This window comes from Vanessa cardui, chromosome 15 (assembly GCF_905220365.1).
Source record: "Vanessa cardui chromosome 15, ilVanCard2.1, whole genome shotgun sequence".
Classification (NCBI taxonomy): Eukaryota; Metazoa; Arthropoda; class Insecta; order Lepidoptera; family Nymphalidae; genus Vanessa; species Vanessa cardui.
In genome coordinates this window covers 12622120-12644622 of record NC_061137.1, presented here as the reverse complement: position 1 = coordinate 12644622, position 22503 = coordinate 12622120, and the positions used below count along the sequence as shown (strand labels likewise).

General features: G+C 34.4%; 1 protein-coding gene across 1 annotated transcript in view; it reads left to right on the top strand.

Moving 5' to 3' along the window:
- Positions 1-22503, top strand: part of LOC124535950 (dopamine D2-like receptor) — an 84237-nt gene that overhangs the window by 32020 nt on the left and 29714 nt on the right. The window contains exons 2-3 of the mRNA XM_047112367.1: positions 11153-11262; positions 21101-21353. Coding sequence (XP_046968323.1) covers positions 11153-11262; positions 21101-21353 — 363 coding nt within the window. The remainder of the gene's footprint in view (positions 1-11152; positions 11263-21100; positions 21354-22503) is intronic.

The window sequence follows — 22503 nt, the reverse complement described above, 5'->3', positions numbered from 1 at the left end:
TTGTTGTTAGAAACCTTTAAGTTTACAATTACTTAGTTGCTAAAGTTACATGAACTGTACAGTCAGACTAAGAAAACCTTCGTCAGTTTTCAAATTTATTTATCAAGTCTTAAACTCTTAGTACCTTTTGAATCTAAACATCAAATCATTGCGACGCAATATGTAATTCTCGATCGGTAAAGCAGATTATCGCTCATACTGAGCACACGAAAATAGATCTTAAGGTGACGAACCTTTTCTTACCCCGATTGTACAACAATCGCTCTAGTTTTAGAGCTTGCGGTCTAGTTTGATCTTGTTATATATGGCGGAGTGTCATATCCGAGCTCGTTTTTAAAAACGTGACATCAGCATTGTTGACGTCACGACTGCCTAGGTTTCGGTCTCTAGCCATCGTAAACTCAGGATATATTATTCTCTGACTAATTCCAATCTGAGAAGATTCGATTGCACCGATGACGGCTGGGTTTATGACAATGTTTGTGACAAAGATGAGTGGGTAGACTATTCACTGAATAAAACACCTTTTTACAAACACTAAAATGTTTTTGACTAATTTAACATTTCAGAATAAAAATTATTAATTTAATAATTAAACAGTACTAAAATAATCATTTCTGGACACGTAATTTTTTTAAATTCATTTTTTCATCAACATATAAATACACAAAAGGAATCGAAGGCACGTAAAAGTAAATCCAGCGTCGTATTTTCGGATGTCTTAAAATGCCATCCTATTCCATTGGTCAATGCAAGATATAGGAAATAGAAGCTATGTATCATAGACACTTATGAATTATATTGAACAGATAACGCAGGTAATGCAGTTTTTGTCACGACAATTTCCTTCACCACCGAGCACAAGATGACTATAAACAAAAATTATGAATATAGATTTGCAATGGCCCTCTTCTGAGTTTTAAAATGCAATCATCAACCTCATTCTCGTGCCCAAACCTATCGTCTGTCGTTGCCTTTAAATAAGAATAACAAAACCTTCATCCAATTGACCGTCAGCTCTTAGACTAATTCTAAAATTTGTATACTACAATATAACTTAAGTGAACATTATACCAAGTATGATTTATTAACGCGACTCAATATAATAAATATAATATCATGATGGTAAAGTAAATTATTGTATCAAGGAAATTAGCGTAAAATTTGCAGTAAATATTTTTTTCTGTACGGCAGATATTTACTTGGGTTAAATTGGTAATCGATTACCATTGGTTAGAACGCATGTATCTTAACCGATGATTGCGGGTTCAAACCCAGGCAAGAACTACTGAATTTTCATGTGCTAAAATTTGTGTTTATAATTCATCTCGTGCTCGACTATGAAGAAAAATATAATGAGGAAACTTACATTTGTCCAATTTGGAAGAAATTCTAATACATGTGTATTTATCAAACCACTTTGGAACTGAGTGGTGGAATATGTTCCAAATTTTCTCCTTAAAGGGAGAGGAGGCCTCAAACCAGAAGTGGAAAATTTACAGGCAATTAATGAGTTAACATAGAAATAAGCATAATTAGAAGATAAGTAATTAAGAGTAAATCCTGAGTATTGTGGGCTTTTAATCCGAACAAATAACTCTAAATGTTCTCATGCTTATTCTCCAGAACCAATCGTAGTTAAGCTCAAACGTTTCCACCAATCACAATGATGCTTTCAGTTTTGTAACCATTCTACTTTCAAAATATCTGACACTTGTATATAAGTTTCAGTTAATCTGAAATTTCATCTTCAATTATACTTGTGGCAAACCCAATAACGAACGGACTGACATGAGCACTTCAGATCGAATTGTAGATATAATGAAAATAAGAAAAATCCAATTTAATAACTAGTTTAGCTATATCTCGCATCGTAGTAACAGAATTCTCAATTGATAAACAATTTTTTGTATTTTTTATTTTATCTATACTAGCGACCTGCCTCGGCTTCGCACGGGTGCAATGCCACTGAAATATGACATTAGATTAGAAACTTCTAATATACTCGTAATAATCAGTTTTTATTTACTAAATTGTCCATGTATTATATATAAAAACTTTCCTCTCGAATCACGCTATCTATTAAAAATCCGTTGTGTCATTTTAAAGATCTTAGCATACATAGGGATAGACAGCGGTAAGCGACTTTGTTATATACTTTGTAATGATGAGATGATGTTTTATAATGTGTGATGTTTTATATTTAAATATAAGGACATCATTATATAAAGTAAGATTAAAACGTGTGAATTTACCACTGCTGGGCTAAGGCCTCCATTTAGAAGAAGGTTTGGAGGTTAATCCACAACGTTTCTCTAATGTGGACTGGCATAGGTTTCATTCATGATCATTTTCATATTCGGCTTATAAATAAAAATTAAGCACATGGAGTTCAGTGTTGTTTGACTAGGTTTCAAATAAGACTCATCGATTAATATTTACAGAGGAGATTCTTCTAACCACAAAGCCATAACGGTTTATTCAATATAATAATTATTATGGATACAGCAGTAATTGTGCCGATAGTCGTTTCAGCGAATGGCCTGAATTGGCCATTGCCAAGAGCCTCGACCAACACCTTAAGACGCTCTCGTTAGGCAGTTGGATCAGGGGCCTGATGCAGAAGGCAGTACTCCTCGACCCGGCGCGTATTGTGAGGAAATTCATCTATCTGGCGCCCTGACCACCGGAGGCTTGAACCCTGTTTCCGCCACTGATTGGCCTCTGCATTTTACATTTTTAAATATATCTTATATACTTTGTATTTTATATTTAAAAGTATAATTAATACATGAAAAAAATACTAGGAGGTCCTGTATTTTTTTATCCTGACAATCTTATATACCAGTATAGCGAGTTGATTTTGATCGTTGGAACAATTGTCTTTTAGTAAAACTTAGATTTTGTCCGTAGAAAATGAACATATTTTTTGTAAATTATGGTAACCAAATATATTGTTCGTTATTCCTATACCATTCGATATGTTTTACATGAAAAAGATATCCAATTAAAATTGCTTCAAATTAAAACGAAACATTTCAAAAGATAAAAAAATAACATCACTGCAATATTTCAATGAAATTTCAATTGATATATCTTTCACATAACCCACTCAACTTAATTACTTCAAAAAAATATACCATATAATCATTTATTTATACTGATATTATAAAAGTTAAAGGAACTCTGCATGTCTGTTTGTTACGGTTTCACGACTAAAATTCTAAACCAAATTTGATGAAATTTTGGTATGAAGTAAGTTTGAAGATAAGAAAAACATGGACCACTTTACACACAGGAATAAATTAGTATTACAATAAAATTTAACCCTCATTCAATTGGTCCAGCATCTATAAGGTGTTTAACCTAACAAAGGTTGGCAAATTGAATCAAATGTAACACTAGTAAAAACGCAAAAATCAAAATATTCTTTACATATTCAAGTAGATTTTTAGAAGCACTTTTGAATCGTCCTTAACATACTATATTAAGAAGAATACCATAAGAATCTACCCACGGTTCGGAATGTAGATTCTACCGAGAAGAACCGGCAAGAAACTCAATAGTTTAAATCTTTTTCAACATTTAAAATACAAACTCATAAATATAAATATTGTAAAGCATTACATGCATTACTCTGATCCCAATTTAAGTAGCTAAAGCACTTGTATTATGGAAAATCAGAAGTAACGACGGTACCACAGACACCCAGACCCAAAATGACATAGAAAAACTAATGAAATTTTTCTACATCGACTCGGCCGGCAATATAGCCGGCACCTCGGAGTGGCGTCTTGGTGTACACACTACTCAACCACGGAGGTCATCAAATTCATGTTATTTAAATACTATTAAGTTTGTAATAATTTATAATAAATCTAGCCTAGAAGTCAACGAGTAATCTAAGTCAGGTAAACATAATTATTCTCTAAAAAGAAAACAGCCAAACAGTTAGATCTCTTCTTTAGCCAGAATTGGTATTCTTACGAGTTAAAACTAATTAAACAATAATTACCGCTCATTAGGACTGGATAAGGCCACGAGGCCTCTAGGCAGTACAAGCTACTTTATTCTCCACAATTTGTATACATAGATTTATATTAATAGTGTCTTAACATTTTAAAATCAACTACTAAAAAGTACGAGCTGAGATGGCACAGTGGTTATAAAGCGTGCATCTTAACCGATGATTGCGGGTTCAAGTCCAGGCAAGCACCACTATATATATGTGCTTGATTGTGTTTATAATTCATCTCATGCTCAGCGGTGAAGGAAAACATCGTTCTGCCACATGTGCATTACACCAACCCGCATTGGAACAGCGTGGTGGAATAAGTTCCGAACCTTCTCTTAGTGGGAGAGGAGGCCTTAGCCCAGCAGTGGGAAATTTACATGATGTTACTAACTGATTGAATAAAGTAACAAGTTATAAATATTTATTTAAACAACAAGTTATAAATATTTATTTAATCTAGTTTAGAAGGAAGCCTAACATTATAAATCTGAGTGCGAAAACAAGTAACAATATAATAAAATAACGTCGTAAAAAAACAATCATAAAACAAATGGTCATGAAATAGCTACAGACAGACAGACATAGTTCCTTTCACATTTATACAGCGAACAATTTCTAGTTAAATAAACTAAATTAAAACGGTTATGTGTAACATGTAAAATACTAGCGAACCGCCTCGGTTTCGCACGGGTGGAATACTGATAATAAATATACTACAGAATTTGTTTATTTACAACAGCACGTTAGATACTTTTAATCAATGTTTCTTCACTATATTATCCATGTATTATATACAAAAACCTTCCTTTCGAAGCACTCTATCTATTAAAAAAAACTGCATCAAAATCCGTTGCATAATCTTTAAGATACAGGCATACATAGACAGATAACAGTAAGCGACTTTGTTTTATATATGTAATGAAGATATATATTTCTAAGGCTATGATTTAACTGTAAGCAGAAATTTCACTATATTATCCATATATTAAATACAAAAACCTTCCTCTCGAACCACTCTATCTATTAACAAAACCGCATCAAAATCCGTTGCGTAATTTAAAATATTTGAACATACATAGGGACGGAAAGAGGAAAGCGACTTTGTTTTTCTTTGTAATGATTATACATATAAATATTAAAATGAACCATGATATATCTGTGGTAGTGATAGCTCGAAACAAGGCGTGAATAAACAACGAGTGGTACACCTGGTCACATATATATGTTGACATAGCGGGCTCAGATAATAAGCGGGAGCGATTTCACTTTGAAAACAAACTTTGTCATTGTATAACCCGATTAAATTATATAGTAATGCAAGTCTATAGATACCTTATCTAGGCTAAATACTTTATTTTATATTCATAATATATGTTTACCTATCAGAACCAGAGGAAAACACGTCAGTTTATTTGTTACAATGTTTTTATTAATGTCATGTAGATAGGTAATCTGTCAAATACGCCACCTGCTAGGTTGTGGTCATCGTCTATAAAATAAATTGGTTACATAATATACGATGAGTACCATACCTACCCGTGCATGTAAGCTACCACCAGGAACAATGATCATAAAAAAAAAACTTGAAAATAAAAATACACTTTTAAAATATCGAGGCTTTACTTGTATCAAATATTTTTGAAAGTGATTTTAAGTCTAGATATATTTTTTTCTAAGCTAAAAATTCGAGATTTAAAGTCACCCGAGATGATACAGCAATATACTATGACTCTTTTAAATGCACTGTAATTAATCTCGAGTTATTTCACAGTATTTTATTATACGTTTAAAATTTAACTTCCAAGTGACAAAGCACTTTAACGCATCGTAAAACGGCGTATATATGAAAATATCCGAGCATTTCTAAAGCTATAATTAAATGAAAGTATATAAGGTAACCAGCTTGAATAAATTATATTTTAATTATGATTCAAAATTAACACAAAGAAATGAGCAAGTCATCCTACCTTAATTATAGTATTTAATTAGAAAATTATAGTGTAATAATTTTTGTATAGATTTTCGCGATTATTACATATTGAAATAAAACAAATTTTAACTTGGTAGACCACTACTGGGTAGACTACTACTACTACTACTAGTACTAGTCGTCTACCCGTGACCACGAACGCTATTAAGTGCTCAAAACGTCGGGATGATAAAAATAATTAATATACGTGTTTTAAATCCGTTAAAATTAGTTTTATTTAAATTTTTGTATACTTATATTTTGGTTTGAATCCAATCAAATCTAAGGTAGATTTCACATAGATTCAACATATATATATATATTTATAACAAAACCTTTTTAAATTGTTAATGTATAATATCTCAACCTCTTAGAGAGCAACTTCCAGTCAAAAAATAGAATGAAACTCGCTCATTGGCTCTTTTAAAACAAACCAGATTTACAATGAGATTAGTATCCACAATTTTGACGACCTCCGTAGCCAAGTGGTGTGTACACCGGTTTTCATGGGTACGCCACTCCGAGGTCCTAGGTTCGATTCCCGGCTGAGTCGATGTAGATTATCATTAGTTTTCTATGTTGTCTTGGGTCTGAGTGTTTGTGGTACCGTTGTTACTTCTGATTTTCCATAACACAAGTGCTTTAGTTACTTACATTGGGATCAGAGTAATGTATGTGATGCTGCCTCATATTTATTATTAATACAAACAATACTGAGTACTGTTATTTGGCGGTAGAATAACTGACGAGTGGGTGGTACCTACCCAGACGGGCTTTCACAAAGCCTTACCAGCACCAAGTAAAATATAGTACTAATATCTATAGCAGAAGTCACCACATACCATGTGGCTCATTTACCGTATATACAGTCATCTCATAAACACATTGCTGTAAATTTTTCACTCCTGGCCATAACTTCTCTTAACAGTACTTTGTATTGTTGTGTAACGGTTTGTAGGGTGGGTTAGTCCAATCACAAGGGGCGTAATAACTTGCTTATTTATTCGTCTCCCTAATTACAACACACGTGTAATCAAAACACATCTAACAAAATTACATCCGTTGTAAGTTTTCAAATAAAGTGGAGACCGGAATATATGAGGACGATGGAGAACCCGTAACATTGACTCATCTTGCGCCAACAAATATCCAGGAGTATATTCTGATTCGATAACGATGATGGATGACAAACTTACTCAGAACAACTGCGATAACGATCAGTTATAAAATAAGAGATATTCCGCGCGACACTCATTGAAATGATAGATCCGTTATATGTTATGTGATAATACATACTATTACACAAATTGACAACATGTGAGCAAAATTAAATGACTATAAAAACATTACTAGTAAAAGTAATTAACAAAACATAACTTTAATTAATGTCTTACCGCTGTCTGTCCCTATGTATGCTTAAATCTTTAAAATACACAACAGATTTTGATGCGGCTTTTTAATAGATAGATTTATTCAAGGGGAAAGGAATTTATAATACGTGTACAATATAGTAGAGAAACACTGAAAATTTTAGATGCTTCTGAAGTAATGTAGGAAGTAAACTTTTTTTGTGCTTACATTGCGTTATATTTAGTATCAGCATTGCACCCGTGTAAGACCGGGGCGAAAGGTAGAAAGAGAATACTTCCTTACTTGCTTGCATTTATAAGTAACGATTTCAACCAGTTCACTCAAATAAAGGCGCGTAAAAGAAATACATTCGAAAAACAAGTCTTTAGCTTCTGACTTAGGCCATTACGTTGCTGGATGCCTAACCGCTCTCCAAATCACAGATCCGCATGCCCATTTATTAATTACAAATGAGAGATAGCGTTTGAGGTCTCATTCCATTTGATTGAATATACATTGAATAAGCTTGACTGTTTGATGTCGGAATTTAATAGTGAGGGTTATACCTGTGGCTGTGATACACTCGTCTAGCTATGTTCCAGATTGTATTGGAATATCACTGCTGTTAATTCAAATTCGAACCTAGGTAGAAATCCACTTGCGTTGCAGGACCTGGCTGTGTGCCAAGTCATTCACAGTGTAACTACAGGCACAATTGACGTGTAACTAGTATTTATACTTATAGTGTTTGTGTTTAAGAGTAATTTTGACCGCCATAAGGTATACTAGAAATTTAAAATTAAAAAAATGCTATAGCGATTTCAAATAAATATAGCTTCAGTCACACAGGATAGCGTAAAAAACCTAATTCGCAATCGAGTAGTGTGTACACCGCTTTTCATGAGTAAACCACTCCGAAGTCCCGGGTTCACTTCCCGGCAGAGTCGATGGAGAAAAATTTCATTAGTTTTCTCTGTATGTATGTATGTATGTCTTGGGTCTGTGTGTTTGTGGTACCTTCGTTGCTTCTGACTATCCATACAACTGCTTTAGCTACTTACATTGGGATCAGAGTAATGTATGTGATGTTGTCCGATATTTATTTTGAACTCTGGAACCCTGGCTACATTAATCCCATTTTTGGGCAGTCGTGTAAAAATAACTTTCTTCTCAAATAAATAAAAACATAAACCGTATTAAATGGTAATATTTATGTATTTAATAAGTTTACAGTTTACGCAGAAACGGCACAAATAAAAGCCGGTGGTGTATCCGAACCGATACGACTTGGGAACATTAAAAAAACCTACCTTTCTTAAAGGCTGGCATTGCTTATACCATTAAAAAAGCACTTTGATATTTAATAAAAGTTACAACGGGATTTTACGGTAAAATTCTCCATTTTCAAGATACGAGTTTCAGGCGAACTTCATCTTAACAAGCTGTCTGTTTCAGATTAGACTATGATAAATTAGTTTTATCCTCCGTTATAATGTTACATATATCCTTTGGAAACTAAATAATATGTGAAATATGTGAACTATATGAAATGTGTGACAACTTGTTACCAAGACGTTAGTCTTGATCATGTAGAGCAGTAGTTCCCAAACTTATTTTTCTCGTGGACCACTTTCAAAATTTAATTGGTTTCCGTAGACCCTCTGCTGCTACGTTTCTACCACATTCTTGAAGTCACCAGAAAATTGTGTCGCTTCTGAGTTCTGTCCCCATATTCCGATAGGTAAAATAAAAACGACAAATGGTACATTTTCTAACACTTATTAAAAGAAAAAAATAATAAGGTAAAATAACTATGCTCACATTTTTGCACTTTACTATAAAGGAAATAAATTTATGTAGATTAACGTCTTATGGACCCCCATTTTTTCACGCCTACGTAGACCCCCATCATGTCTCCTGTGGACCCCAGGGGGTCCACCTGGACCACTTTGGGAATCACTGATGTAGAGGTAACAAGTTAATAACTAAAACAGGTATCGTGAGACACCCTGTTGGAACTATCTTCACATCTATCTTTCTATCTTCTTATGGAATATGTATGTAGATATCATGAAATAAATTAAAAATATATGGCAATATACAAATGGAAAGAAAAAATTAAAAGTCCCCTTGGGAATTAAAACGTTAACAAAAAATAAGCTAAAATAATATTATTCTAAATTGTATGTTATAAAGACAAAGAGAGTTGGAAGATCGGGGAAGGGGTGCAACACTTTTTCTTACGAAACAATTTCTGGCAGTTCATTTTATTGTAAAAAAAGAAAAAAAAAAACAAAGAAAAAGGCGCAATTTTAATAACTAAACGAAACTACTAAGACCTCTTTATCTCTAGGACTTATGAAAGTAAAATTTTCAACAAGAGCTCTGGTGCTTTGTTCTCGAGAAAATCTTATTTTTGAATGGTTCCGTAGTAAAACTTGGTCGGAATGAAGACAAAAGTTAAATTTTCCACTAAAATATATGTTTATAATTACTTAAAATTACAAGCATTTGTTTAACTTGCAATGTAAGTACGGAATTGAGTTGAAATTTTATATAAACACTCAGTTTGGATGATAGCATGGCTAGCTTTGTGACGTCATTCTGAATCCTGTGCAAGATGGTGGATAATTTGTTTTTAATTCATTCCTACGATAGGTATAAAATGAAAGGGGTTACTGAGAATAAGTGAAAAAAGAAATGAATACTGAAAAAGATTTATGAAACTACTAGGTTTCGCATAGTATATACTGATACTAAATATACCACAGAATTTGTTTATTTAAGACAGCACATTACAAAGTTCTACAATTATCAGTGTTTCTTTACTATATTGTCAATGTATTAAATACAAAAACTTCCCCTTGAATCACTTTAACTATTAAAAAAACGCATCAAAATCCGTTGCGTAGTTTTAAAGATTCAAGCTAACAAACTGTTCACACTATGTAGTTAAGGTGTTATTTAAATTCTAAAAAAAAATGTATGATTAATGATTTTACGCAAACAATTTTACTGTTAACTTATATTTGACAAAATTTTTATGATATTTAAACCGATGAAGCTACATATTAAATAAGGCAGATAAATCAAATCACCTTCATGATTGTTGCCAGACGAAAAAAGTCACAACTGACAGAGCGTTCGATTTCTTTGCGTTTTCTCCTGATTCCATGTGATTGGTGATTGTTCAAAGGATTATAGGTTGTTTTTCCACTAACTTTAGATGAAAGGTGCTTTATAAATTTCCAATGTTGACGCTTGTAATAAAACGGAGACGGTTTATGTATGTCAACGTGAATTTTATGTGTCTCGGTACTTCTAATGTTTGAAAATTCATTCGATTTTCATTCCATGGTCATGAATGTATTGTATTGTATAGTAAGTCAAAACCAATGAATGACCCACTTTTGAGCTTAACCTTTTCTCCATTTTGGGAAGAAGGAGCACACTCCCAAGCTTCAATGGGTATCTTCCAACCCGAACAAGATGTATTTACAAAACACAAATAAGCATACGAAAATTCAGTAGTGGTTTATTATTTAAGAGTTAAATAATATAGTTTGGTATTTGGATATACCAAACAGATAAGGTCAAAACAGAACTACGTTCTTCCAAATTTTTCGACCAATTTTTTTAATATTGCTCTTTAGTTAAAAACTAACATCGTATTAATTTCAATTTCAATGAATCGAAAAGTCGTATCTCAACCACGATCAAACACGATTTACTACCCTGTGTCTATTCGTTAGTATGCTTCCATTTGAATAAAGTGATTTGAATTTATGATCCTAATACCCAATAATCGTCATTTCCAGTTCAATGGAGTGTGGGGTCTGCCGGCGGTGGTGTGCGACTGCTACATCGCTATGGACGTCACGTGCTCAACTTCAAGTATATTCAATCTAGTCGCCATATCCGTTGACAGGTATTATTATTACACGATCCTATCCATCGATACTTTATTATATAAAATGACTCAGAACTGCAAAAGAATTCCTTAAAGGAATGAAATGTAGCCTAAATAATAATTATGGATTTATCCAGCTTTTTTTGTGGTATAGGTTTGCGGACGAGCATATGGGCCACCTGATGGTAAGTGGTCACCATCATAGACAATGACGCTGTAAGAAATATTAACTATTCCTTACATCGTTAATGTGCCACCAACCTTGGGAACTAAGATGTTATGTCCCTTGTGCCTTTAGTTACACTGTCTCACTCACCCTTCAGACCGGAAAACAAAAATACTGAGTACTGTTTTTTGGTGGTAGAATAACTGATGAGTGGGTGGTACCTACCCAGACGGGCTTGCACAAAGCCCTACCACCAAGTTGTGTTTGTCGTACTGGTTTGTTATTTTTACGTATTCCCATTAGAAAATTGAGTACTTGACGAAGTGGTCACAAACATAGATATTATAATCTATATTTAATATTATAAATGTGAGAGTAACTCTGTCTGTCTGTCGCTCTCTCACAACCAAACCGGTAAACCGAATTTGATGATAGTATGAAGCAAACTCGAACTCCAATAAAGGACATAGGCTGCTTTTTTACCTAATACAAGACAACCTACCCTCATATTGACCATTACTTACAACTCCAATACACCAATCCGAGGGAACAGTAGGATACACTTACAACTTCCAGAATTCAGGTTGTAATTAAGAACTTTTCGCTAGAAAAATCCAATATATTTTTATCAGCCGGTTTTGGAATATGAACCCAAGATTTAGAGAACTGTGAATGTTGCCACTAGAACGATGAGGTACGTCACGTCAGGTGAAATTTGGTATTGTTTATGTCATTAAATAAATCATGTGTGTAATTAAAAATTACATCAGAAACATCGAGAATGTCGATGGATCTATACTCAATATATTTAAGATTTTTTTTTGGTAGAAAAAACAATAAAACTACGTCAAAACTGTCTCGTGTTTTCTATTACATGATCCAACAATATGTTTCATTTCATTCAATTATCTTTAAAAAAAAAATCACTTATTACCTCTAAAGAATATTTTATTAATTTTAATAAGAAACCCTTCAAAATTATAACGTCAGTTATAAAATATAACTTTTAGACTGCTTTTAAAGAGAGTCATCTTGGCATGTTTACGACCGCAGCAGGTTACGAAGTAATTTATCGTTAAACGTAACATCTCCGCAAAATTACTTTCATAATATATATTCCTGCCCGACTTTACACGGCTCAACCAGGCGAACACCGCATTTAAATTTACATATACGGGATGGCATAGCTCAACTGGCCCAGTTGGAACTCTCGCAACTTAGCCTAGTGAGTTTAGACCTGGCAATCACAGATATGGTATTTCATATCGTGCTCACTGGTTGTATACATCGCGAGGAAACTACCAGTAGTTGGTAAATCCAACTACTGGTAGTTTTCTCAAATCATACCAGTTATAAAATCAGTTACCAATTTTATAAAGTAACATTTACAATAATGCATTTTCGAATCGTCAATATAAACTTCGTTACTTCGTTTCGACAACTAACTCGCATAGTATCTCTGTCCTTCTTCTTCTTTCTGAATAATGCATAACCACCAATCCTCGTTGGATTAGTATGGTGGTTGCCGGCCTTTGAGGAAGCAGTACGCTCTTTTCTCTCTCTCGGTTCCACAGTGGTTGTGCGAGGCAGAAAATATCTTAAAAATCGCGCTATTGTGGATTTACGGGCAAATGATATTTATAAATTATTTTTTTTTTTTATAGAATAGGTTGGCGGACGAGCATATGGGCCACCTGATGGTAAGTGGTTACCATCGCTCACAGACAATGACGCTGTAAGAAATATTAACTGTTCCTTACATCGTCAATGCGCCACCAACCTTGGGAACTAAGATGCTATGTCCCTTGTGCCTTTAGTTACACTGGGTCACTCACCCTTCAAACCGGAACACAACAAAACTGCATACTGTTGTTAAGAGGTAGAACATCTGATGAGTGGGTGGTACCTACCCAGGCTTGCACAAAGCCCAACCACCAAGTAAACTATTATACATCGCTTAAATAAAATTTGGTATTTTTCTCACTAGAACGGTAAAATTTCATAAAATAAAACCTGGACCCTTTTCGGTCATTATTCCTTATCCATAATATAGCAGCTATATATTTATCTTTTGAGATATAACGATCGGGTATTATGGCCCCTTGAGTTCCGGTTTGTCCTAATCTACTGGGATAACAGTCTTTATTTATGAGACTCATTCAATTAACGATCCATTTCAATGGGCCCTTATTAATAAGTAAACTAAGCTTTTCAGGATTAGTGGTATCGATCATAATATTATTAATCGATAGATAAGGGTCGCCTGTTTGATATTTAATTGGGGCTAAGGTTATATCTATACTTATAATAAAATTGAAGTGTCTGTTCGTAATTAAAGTAAAAGTAAAGTAATAGCCTGTAAATTTCCCACTGCTGGGCTGAGGCCATTAAGGGGAGGATTTGGAACATATTCCACCACGCTGTTGGTGAAATGCACATGCACAATTTAAATGAAATTATACACATGCAGGTTTCCTTCACCGCTGAACACGAGATGAATTATAAACAGAAGTTAAGCACATAGGGGTGCTTGCTTGGGTTTAAACCCGAAAAGCTAAGATACACGTCTTCACTGGGCCATCTCAGCTCGACTGTTTGTAATATTGAAATAATCGTTTTTTACTAAATGCCTATATACGTATAACAAAATAATGTTCTTTACAATATAGAATTATTTATAAAATAATAATAAAGTCACCCTCCAATGTCCAAATCCTATGCAGTACAGCGCGCAGCCCTCGCACGTACCACCGATCCACCGTCACCGTCATAAAACTTGGAATTTTTTTTTATAAGTTTCTTACGGGTACGGATAAAGCCACAATTTCAACTAATGTAATATAATCACAGTTATTAATTGCGGGATATTTACCCTGATGTATTCGTAGATGACGAATACATCAGGGTAAATATCGAAATAGGGTAAATGACGAAATATCGAACTCCAACGGATAAAAATAAACAACATGGTAAATATCCCGCAATTAGTAACTGTAATAATAAAAAAAAATCGGTAAAAAAACTTTTAAGTTAAGCGGTTTTATCTTATGTGCACTGAAAACTAGAAAATAAATAAATAGTTAGTTACCTATGGAACTACGTAGGTGGTCACGGTCATTACTCTCTCTGATGGTAGTTGTCGTCATAACATGTATTTAAATTTCAATTTCTAATTTTGCCCAAACAAACAAATAAAGAGTCGAGATGGCCCAGTGGTTAGAACGCGTGCATCTTAACCGATGATTGCGGGTTCAAACCCAGGCAAGCACCGCTGATTCATGTGCTTAATTTGTCTTTATAATTCATCTCGTGCTCAGCGGTGAAGGAAAACATCGTGAGGAAACCTGCATGTGACAAATTTCATAGAAATTCAGCCACATGTGAATTCCACCAACCCGCATTGGAACAGCGTGGTGGAATATGAATATCCAAACCTTCTCCTCAAAGGGAGAGGAGGCCTTTAGCCCAGCAGTGGGAATTTACAGGCTGTTATTGTCATTGTTGTTTTGTCAAACAAATAAATACCGTACGGGTCGAGCTAAATAAAACAGTTTAAAAATAACCATGTTAATTTAAAATCTAATATTATAATATATATTGATATATTCAATGGCATCGCCCATTTCCTTCATTGGAAAACTCCAGCTCCACAATATTGTCTTGCAGAAATCACTACTAACAGACAAAGCCGGCTTATTGTATAAACATATATTTTATGATAACTGCTGCATTTTATATAGCTCACATAAAAGAGTATATGAATTTTCTCAATATGTATATATTAAGAAAATTTAGCATATTAAATAAAACGAAATAACAGCAACGCCCCAAATTAAAAATGAATAAATAAATATGAGACAACATCACATACATTACTCTGATCCCAATGTAAGTAGCTAAAGCACTTGTGTTATGGAAAATCAGAAGTAACGACGGTACCACAAACACCCAGACCCAAGACAACACAGAAAACTAATGATAATCTACATTGACTCGGGAATCGAACCTCCCGGGTTCGATTCGGAATGGCGTACCGGTGTATGTAAACCGGTGTACAGACCACTCGACCACCGAGGTCGTCAAATTAATGAAGGAATAACTAATATTCCTATTTACCCCTCGTTTTAAGCTTATCACTTGTATTAAGAATACGATAATAGCCCAAGGGGTAAGGTAATCAAAAATCTAAATATAGGCTTTATAAGCACTTTTGAATCGTCGTTTAACAATAATATTAAGTGAAGCTACCACCGGTTCGGAAAGTAAATTCTACGGAGAAGAACCGGAAAAAAAAAATCATTAGTTACTCTTTTTCAATATTTACAAAAAAATCATATTATTTATTTACTTATTAGTTATTACTTAAATACAATTATATACATATGTATGTAATTTATCCTACTTGGAAGTTAAAAAGCATTAATTCCTCGCGTTTTTATCGTCCATATAATCTTGTATTGAATAGTATGCCTTCTTCACCAGTATATTTTTTTCAAGTCATTTTTAAGAAACGGCGACGTTTAAAATGTCTCTTCACAGACCATAAGCCATTGCGCTGTTGATTCTTATAAATACTGCAGGATTTTCAGAGACCAATCCTCAGTATAACTGTGTAGAATAGGTTACAGTACGTTAACATTTCACAACAGGGTAATGTATCCCTTCATTTGATAGGTACGGTTTTCCCTATTTTACTGGTAACAGCCTGTTACTGCCTGCCTCAATACTATGCAAAATCCTCCTACTATTTTGAAGGTTTAAAGGTTACGTTGCTCCAATTATCGATACATTCAACATGGGTTTAGATATATATACATAGTTCTGTAGATAATTTCCGCTCCCACAAGATTGTAATCTACAATAATTAAATAGAATATATGTTTGTCTGACTCCTGATGGCCCACTGTTTAGAACGCGTGCATCTTTACCGATCAGTGCGGGTTCAAAACGCCATTGATTTTTCATGTGCTTAATTTATGTTTCATCATCAAACATCATGAGGAAATCTACTGTGTCTTATTTCATAGAAATTCTGCCACATGTGTTTTCTACCAGCCCGCATTGGAACAGCGTGGTGGAATGTTTTTCAAAATCTCCTCAAATCGAGATGAGGCCTTAGCCCAGCTGTGGGAAAATTACAGACTGTTGTTGTTGCATGTCTTATTCATTAGGTCAGAAATAAAAGATAAAAATTTTCATGAAATATTTAATATCATTAATTTATCTTGAACGTTTTACTTTTAAGTTTGTTTCGACTATTAAACTTGATAAATGTACTAAATTACACTTGAAATATGGATCCGCATCTGTTGCCTGTTAACGAATGCTCTCTGGACTTTTATATTAAAATGAAAAATTTCTCGAATAGCAAGGAGTGTAGCTTATCGCTTCCGGAATTCAGAATGTTTAATATTTTTGTTTAATTTTCGTTCGCTCGCTTTCAAAATCGATTCAAAACAATCGTGATGTGTGAATATAAAAATATCAAAAAATGTGGAAAAGTTATTTCGTGATGTGTAATAAAAAAAAACACTAAATCAGTATCTATAAAACTTATGGTAGAAGATGCAACGCCTTTCGGAGTAGATTTACTTGGTGGTAGGGCTTTGTGCAAGCCCGCCTCGGTACATACCAACCACTCATCAGATATTCTACCGCTAAGCAACAGTACGCAGTATTGTTGTGTTCCGGTTTGAAGGGTGAGTGAGCCAGTGTTGAACAGGCACCAGGGACATAGCATCTTAGTTCCCAAGGTTGGTGGCACATTGACGATGTAAGGAGTTAATATTTCTTACAGCGTTATTGTCTATGGGTGATGATGACCACTTACCATCAGGTGGCTCATATGCTCGTCCGCCAACCGATTCCATAAAAAAAATAGATAACTCACACCCTTTCAGGCGTTAAAAATTTACTTTCACCGGCTTAATGAATCATCCCTTTGAGAATAGAACCCATCCCTATCATTACACGTACAATCTTTAATCTTGTGTACTTTAATTAAACTAACACTAAACTAATACATGGAATGTACCGCCTTGTTAAGGCTAAGAATAATTCGCAGTGTTAATCACCTGTGAAATCTTGATTATAGACAAGATGAATGGCCTGTAGCTATTAAATGCAATGCACATCTGCGATTTGTTGGGTTTATAAACGACCTTCAGAATTTAGCTAACAAATGGTGAGCATTCGTTATCATTTAAGAAAGATTAAATTGATAGTGTTCGAAATTCGAAATGTATATTCTACTGAGAAGGATTTTATGTGCATAAACAAATGCAGCCTGTTAATCGCACTGGTGGGTTAAAGTCTCCTCTCCTTATGAAGATACGATTTGGAACATATCCAACACGCTGTTCCAATGCGGGTTGATGGACACATATGACAGAATTTCTATGAAATAAGACATGCAGGCTTCCTCACGATGTTTTCCTTCACCACTCAGCATTGATGAATTATGAACACAAATTAATCACATGAATATTCAGTGGTGTCTGGATTTGAACCCACAATCATCGGTTGAGATGCACGCATTCTAACCACTGGGCTAACTCTGCGGCTTTATGTACATATACTAAGTAGGTTTTCCGGTTTGAAGGATGAGTATACAAGGACATAACATTTTAGTTCCGAACGTATTGTTAATGTTTCCAACAGTAATACTGTTATGGGTGATGACTTTAATACTTGCCAGGAGGTTAATCTGTCTTCATAATTGACGGTTATTTGAGTACTTTTAAAGTCTATGTGTATCCATTTACCAGCATTTGAACAGGTATGGAATAAACTCGAATTCTCTTAGTCCTTATTTTTTATATATGAACTAACTCAAGTGAAAGTCCACAATATGAGTGAAATTTATTTGATTCATTGAAGTACAGCATTAAAGTCAGTTGGTTCATTAGGTAACGAATCAATCTTCGCTTGATATTAAGTGGGTTCAAAGCGATAGGTATCCGATCAAGCGGTCAATCCTATCAATAATTCTTATTCTATGATGGAAATTATAATGGTTCTTACTTTTAAACGTCAGAAGAAATATATTAAGTCTTATTGTTGTAACTACTTTTTTTAAAGGGTTATTACTGTGTATTCTTTCGAATGCCAAATCAATTAAAATAGAAAGAGAGGTCGAATAAGTTATCAAAAAAAATATTTTTTTTTTAATTTATTCAAGACGGCTGATTAAAGCACTTTAGAGTCGTCTTATGACAGTGCTACGTATTGAAAATCCGAACTGATAAGAAACTCATTTCTTTAATCTCTAAGCAACTATCTAGTCTAATTAATAATCTCGTGATAACTAAGTTGTAGCCTGTGTTATCTGATGATTACCTATATTACTGTAAAATTTCATCCAAATCCGTTCAGTTGTTTTTTCGTGAAAGAGTAACAATATATATTCACGACATCTTTTTAAATATTACTGAAAATAAACTCATATTATATCTAACTCGTATGAATATTAGAACCATTTACTAATATATAATACAAATTGTTCAAATGTACAAATCATTGCTAATACGCTGACAAAACACACCTTCATTACATCCCGGCCTGTAATTACACTGGCTCATATAACTCACAACGGAACACAATAATTGCTTTGAGTAATTATCGAGTACATGCAATCCAGATTGCACTATCATCAATCGCTATTCAAGCAAGAAAGCCAGGACGAGTTTACCAATGTTATAAATTAGTTAGGTTATTCTGTAACAAGAAACTCGAAACTCACCGTTGAAAACGAACTTGAAAATCCACAACAGCGCGATTTTCAAGACATTCTCTACCTCGCTCAAGCACTCTCAGTCGAGATGGCCCAGTGGTTAGAACGCGTGCATCTTAAGCGATGATTGCAGGTTCAAACCCAAGCAAGCACCGCTGATTCATGTGCTTAATTTGTCTTTATAATTCATCTCGTGCTCTGCGGTGAAGGAAAACATCGTGAGGAAATCTGCATGTGACAAATGTCATAGAGATTCTGCCACATGTGTATTTCACCAACCCGCATTGGAACAGCGTGGTGGAATATATTCCAAACCTTCTCCTCAAAGGGAGAGGAGGCCTTTAGCCCAGTAGTGGGAATTTACAGGCTATTGTTGTATGTTGTTGTTGTGCAAGCACTCTGTAAAACCAGCTTTCGCCGGTGGTTTTTCCGAATCTATACGATTTGGGAACCTTCAAGAAAAGAGCGTACACCTTCCTGCAACCTGCAAGGCTGGCAACGCACCTTCAAGCCCCCAGTGTTACTGATGTCCATGGGCGGTGGTAGTCACTTTCCATTAGATGTGACTTCTGCTCATTTACCCCGCCCCCCGCCCGCCCTATAACATAAAGTAAAAAAAGATCAAAATGTAATATACTATAATGACTTTTATAATTATAAAATTTATAGGATACAAGTATCAAAATTGCATATCACTTTAAATAAGTTGTCAATGTTTTAAGCATAAGATACAATTTGATTTCATAAAGAATCGCCCTGCTGTGAACGTCTGGACGAACTCCATTCATGCATAACTGTATTACGTATAAAAGCAAAATTAAAATCAAGAATAAACTTTATTCAAGCACTCACAAGTACTCGTATAATTCAATTTAAACCCACCGCTGTTTCAGAATGAAGATATTACTGAGAAAACCGATGATAAATTATACATACATTAATACATAATGTATGTACACTTCATCGTAGTAATATTCAATAAAATTATTTATATTAAATAGATTTCATTTTTCAATTGGTAGGATCTATTGTCAGATGTTCTTACCAACAGTACTCAGTGGTATTGTTTAATTTGACCATCAATTAGTAAGTGTAATGCTTCTATGTTGAATAAAGGAATTTGAGTTGAGTTGAGTTATTGTGGTCCGGATGAGTAAGCCAGTGTAACATAACATCTTAGCTCCCAATATTGGAATATTTCTTTCAGTGTCACTGTATGGACAGCGATCACTTACCATTAGGTGGCCTATTTGCTCATCCGCCTACTTATATCATAAAAAAATAAAACGTGAAACCTTTTTTCTATTCAAGGTATTATAGACGGATACTAAGGAAAATACTCACGTAAAAAGATTTCTATAAGTAATGCGTCATTTTATCCAGAATATGTAGACTTAAAACTAGTAAATTGTTTGTTAACTTGTACAAAGGAATTTGTTTTGTCAAACGAGCATTTCCAATTTGTTAATTGAATTATTAACCTCATGATTAGGATTATCGAACGCGATCACCGCTGAATTTCAATTTGCTTTATTTGTGTTAATAATTCATCTTGTGAACGACGACCTCCGTAGTCGAATAATGTGTACATCGGTTTTCATGGGTACGCTACACTGACGTCCCGGATTCGATTCCCGGTCGAGTCGTGGTAGAAAAAGTTCATCAGTTTTCTATGTTGTCATATGTCTGGTTGTTTGTAGTACCGTCGTTACCTCTGATTTTCCATAAATCAAGTGCTTTAGCTGCTTTAGTTGGGAACAAAGTTATGTATGTAATGTTTACCAATGTCAAAAAATCATCATGAGGTGATCGACATTGCTTAATGACAACGAAATTCTGTCACTTATATATCCCCCCAAAAATTGGATTAGCGTGTTGGAATGAGCTCTAAAACTTCTCTTCAAAGGCCTAGCTCAACTAGCAACTTGTTAAGTAATTAGACTCAATTATATCCACAGATATATAGCAGTCACCCAGCCAATTAAATACGCGAAGCACAAGAGCAATGCTCGCGTTTGGGTCATGATAGCTGTGGCGTGGCTGGTCTCCGGCGCGATCGGCTCGCCAGTCGTGCTCGGCCTGAATAATACCCCGGACAGAAGCCCTAACCAGTGTCTCTTCAACAGCACCGACTACGTCATATACTCCTCGCTCGGGTCCTTCTACATACCTTGTATCATCATGATGTTTCTCTACTATAAAATTTTTAAGGTAAGTCCTCAGATTATTAATAAATATAAGGTAAATCAAATAATAACAAGTCGTAAAAGCCCATTAGTAAGACAGTTAATCTAGAGATAAACCTCTTAATTTTTTTAAATGATTAACTATTGAATAAAAATCACCTTCGCGCAAAATAACCACTCCATATGAAGATAATCCACCGTCAATTGTTATTTTTTTTTAAATTATATTTACCGTGTGAGCTGAGATGGCCCAGTGGTTAGAACGCGTGCATCCTAACCGATGATTGTGGGTTCAAACTCAGGCAAGCACCAATATATATGTGCTTAATTTGTGTTTATAATTCATCGCGTGCTCGGCGTCTAATTTCATCGAAATTCTGCGACATGTGCATTCCACCAACCCGCATTGGAACAGCGTGGTGGAATATGTTCCAAAACCTTCTTCCCAAAAGGGAGAAGAGGCTTTAACCTAACAGTGGAAAATTTACAGTCTGTTGTTATTTTTTTTATTCACCCAAATCTAAAAGAGCATCTAAAATTTGTCAAGCAGAGCATCTCAAATCTGTACCATCCTTCAAAAATAGGAATGAGAAACATCACAATCAGACTTTCTTGCGACTTACAGACAACTTCCAACTTTGTTTTGCTGACTATAGGTATCGTCCTTGTCAAACTTTACGAATATATGGTTGGGTAATCCCTCCCATTTATTTTTAAAGTGAATATTTTCAAGAAAAACTGCTAGTTGTAATACTTCCCTCCAATGGGTATAACATCTTACCTTCTAAAATTATTGGCACATTTTGTGATGTAACTAACAAACAATATTTGGTAGAGCTCCAATGTCTACGGGTATTACTTTTTGTATTGACTTTTTGCCCATCCTAAGCCTAACTTAACATCACATAAAAAAATGAAGTTGACATTTGTAGTACAAATTACGGCTTCAAAATAAAACAATACAAATCAAAAACAACCCAGCGAACAAGAAAATATATCAATCGTAAAAGAATTTAGTAGACTACAGTTTAGTTTCTTTTATATCAATTCCAAATATTCATTACTCTAATTTCAAGTAACATCAATCAAAAGGTTTCCAAAAAAAGTATTCTCCGTATTACCTCGTAAAAGGGAAATGATAATTTCTTCTGAAATCCAACTTTTCGTTCATGTGA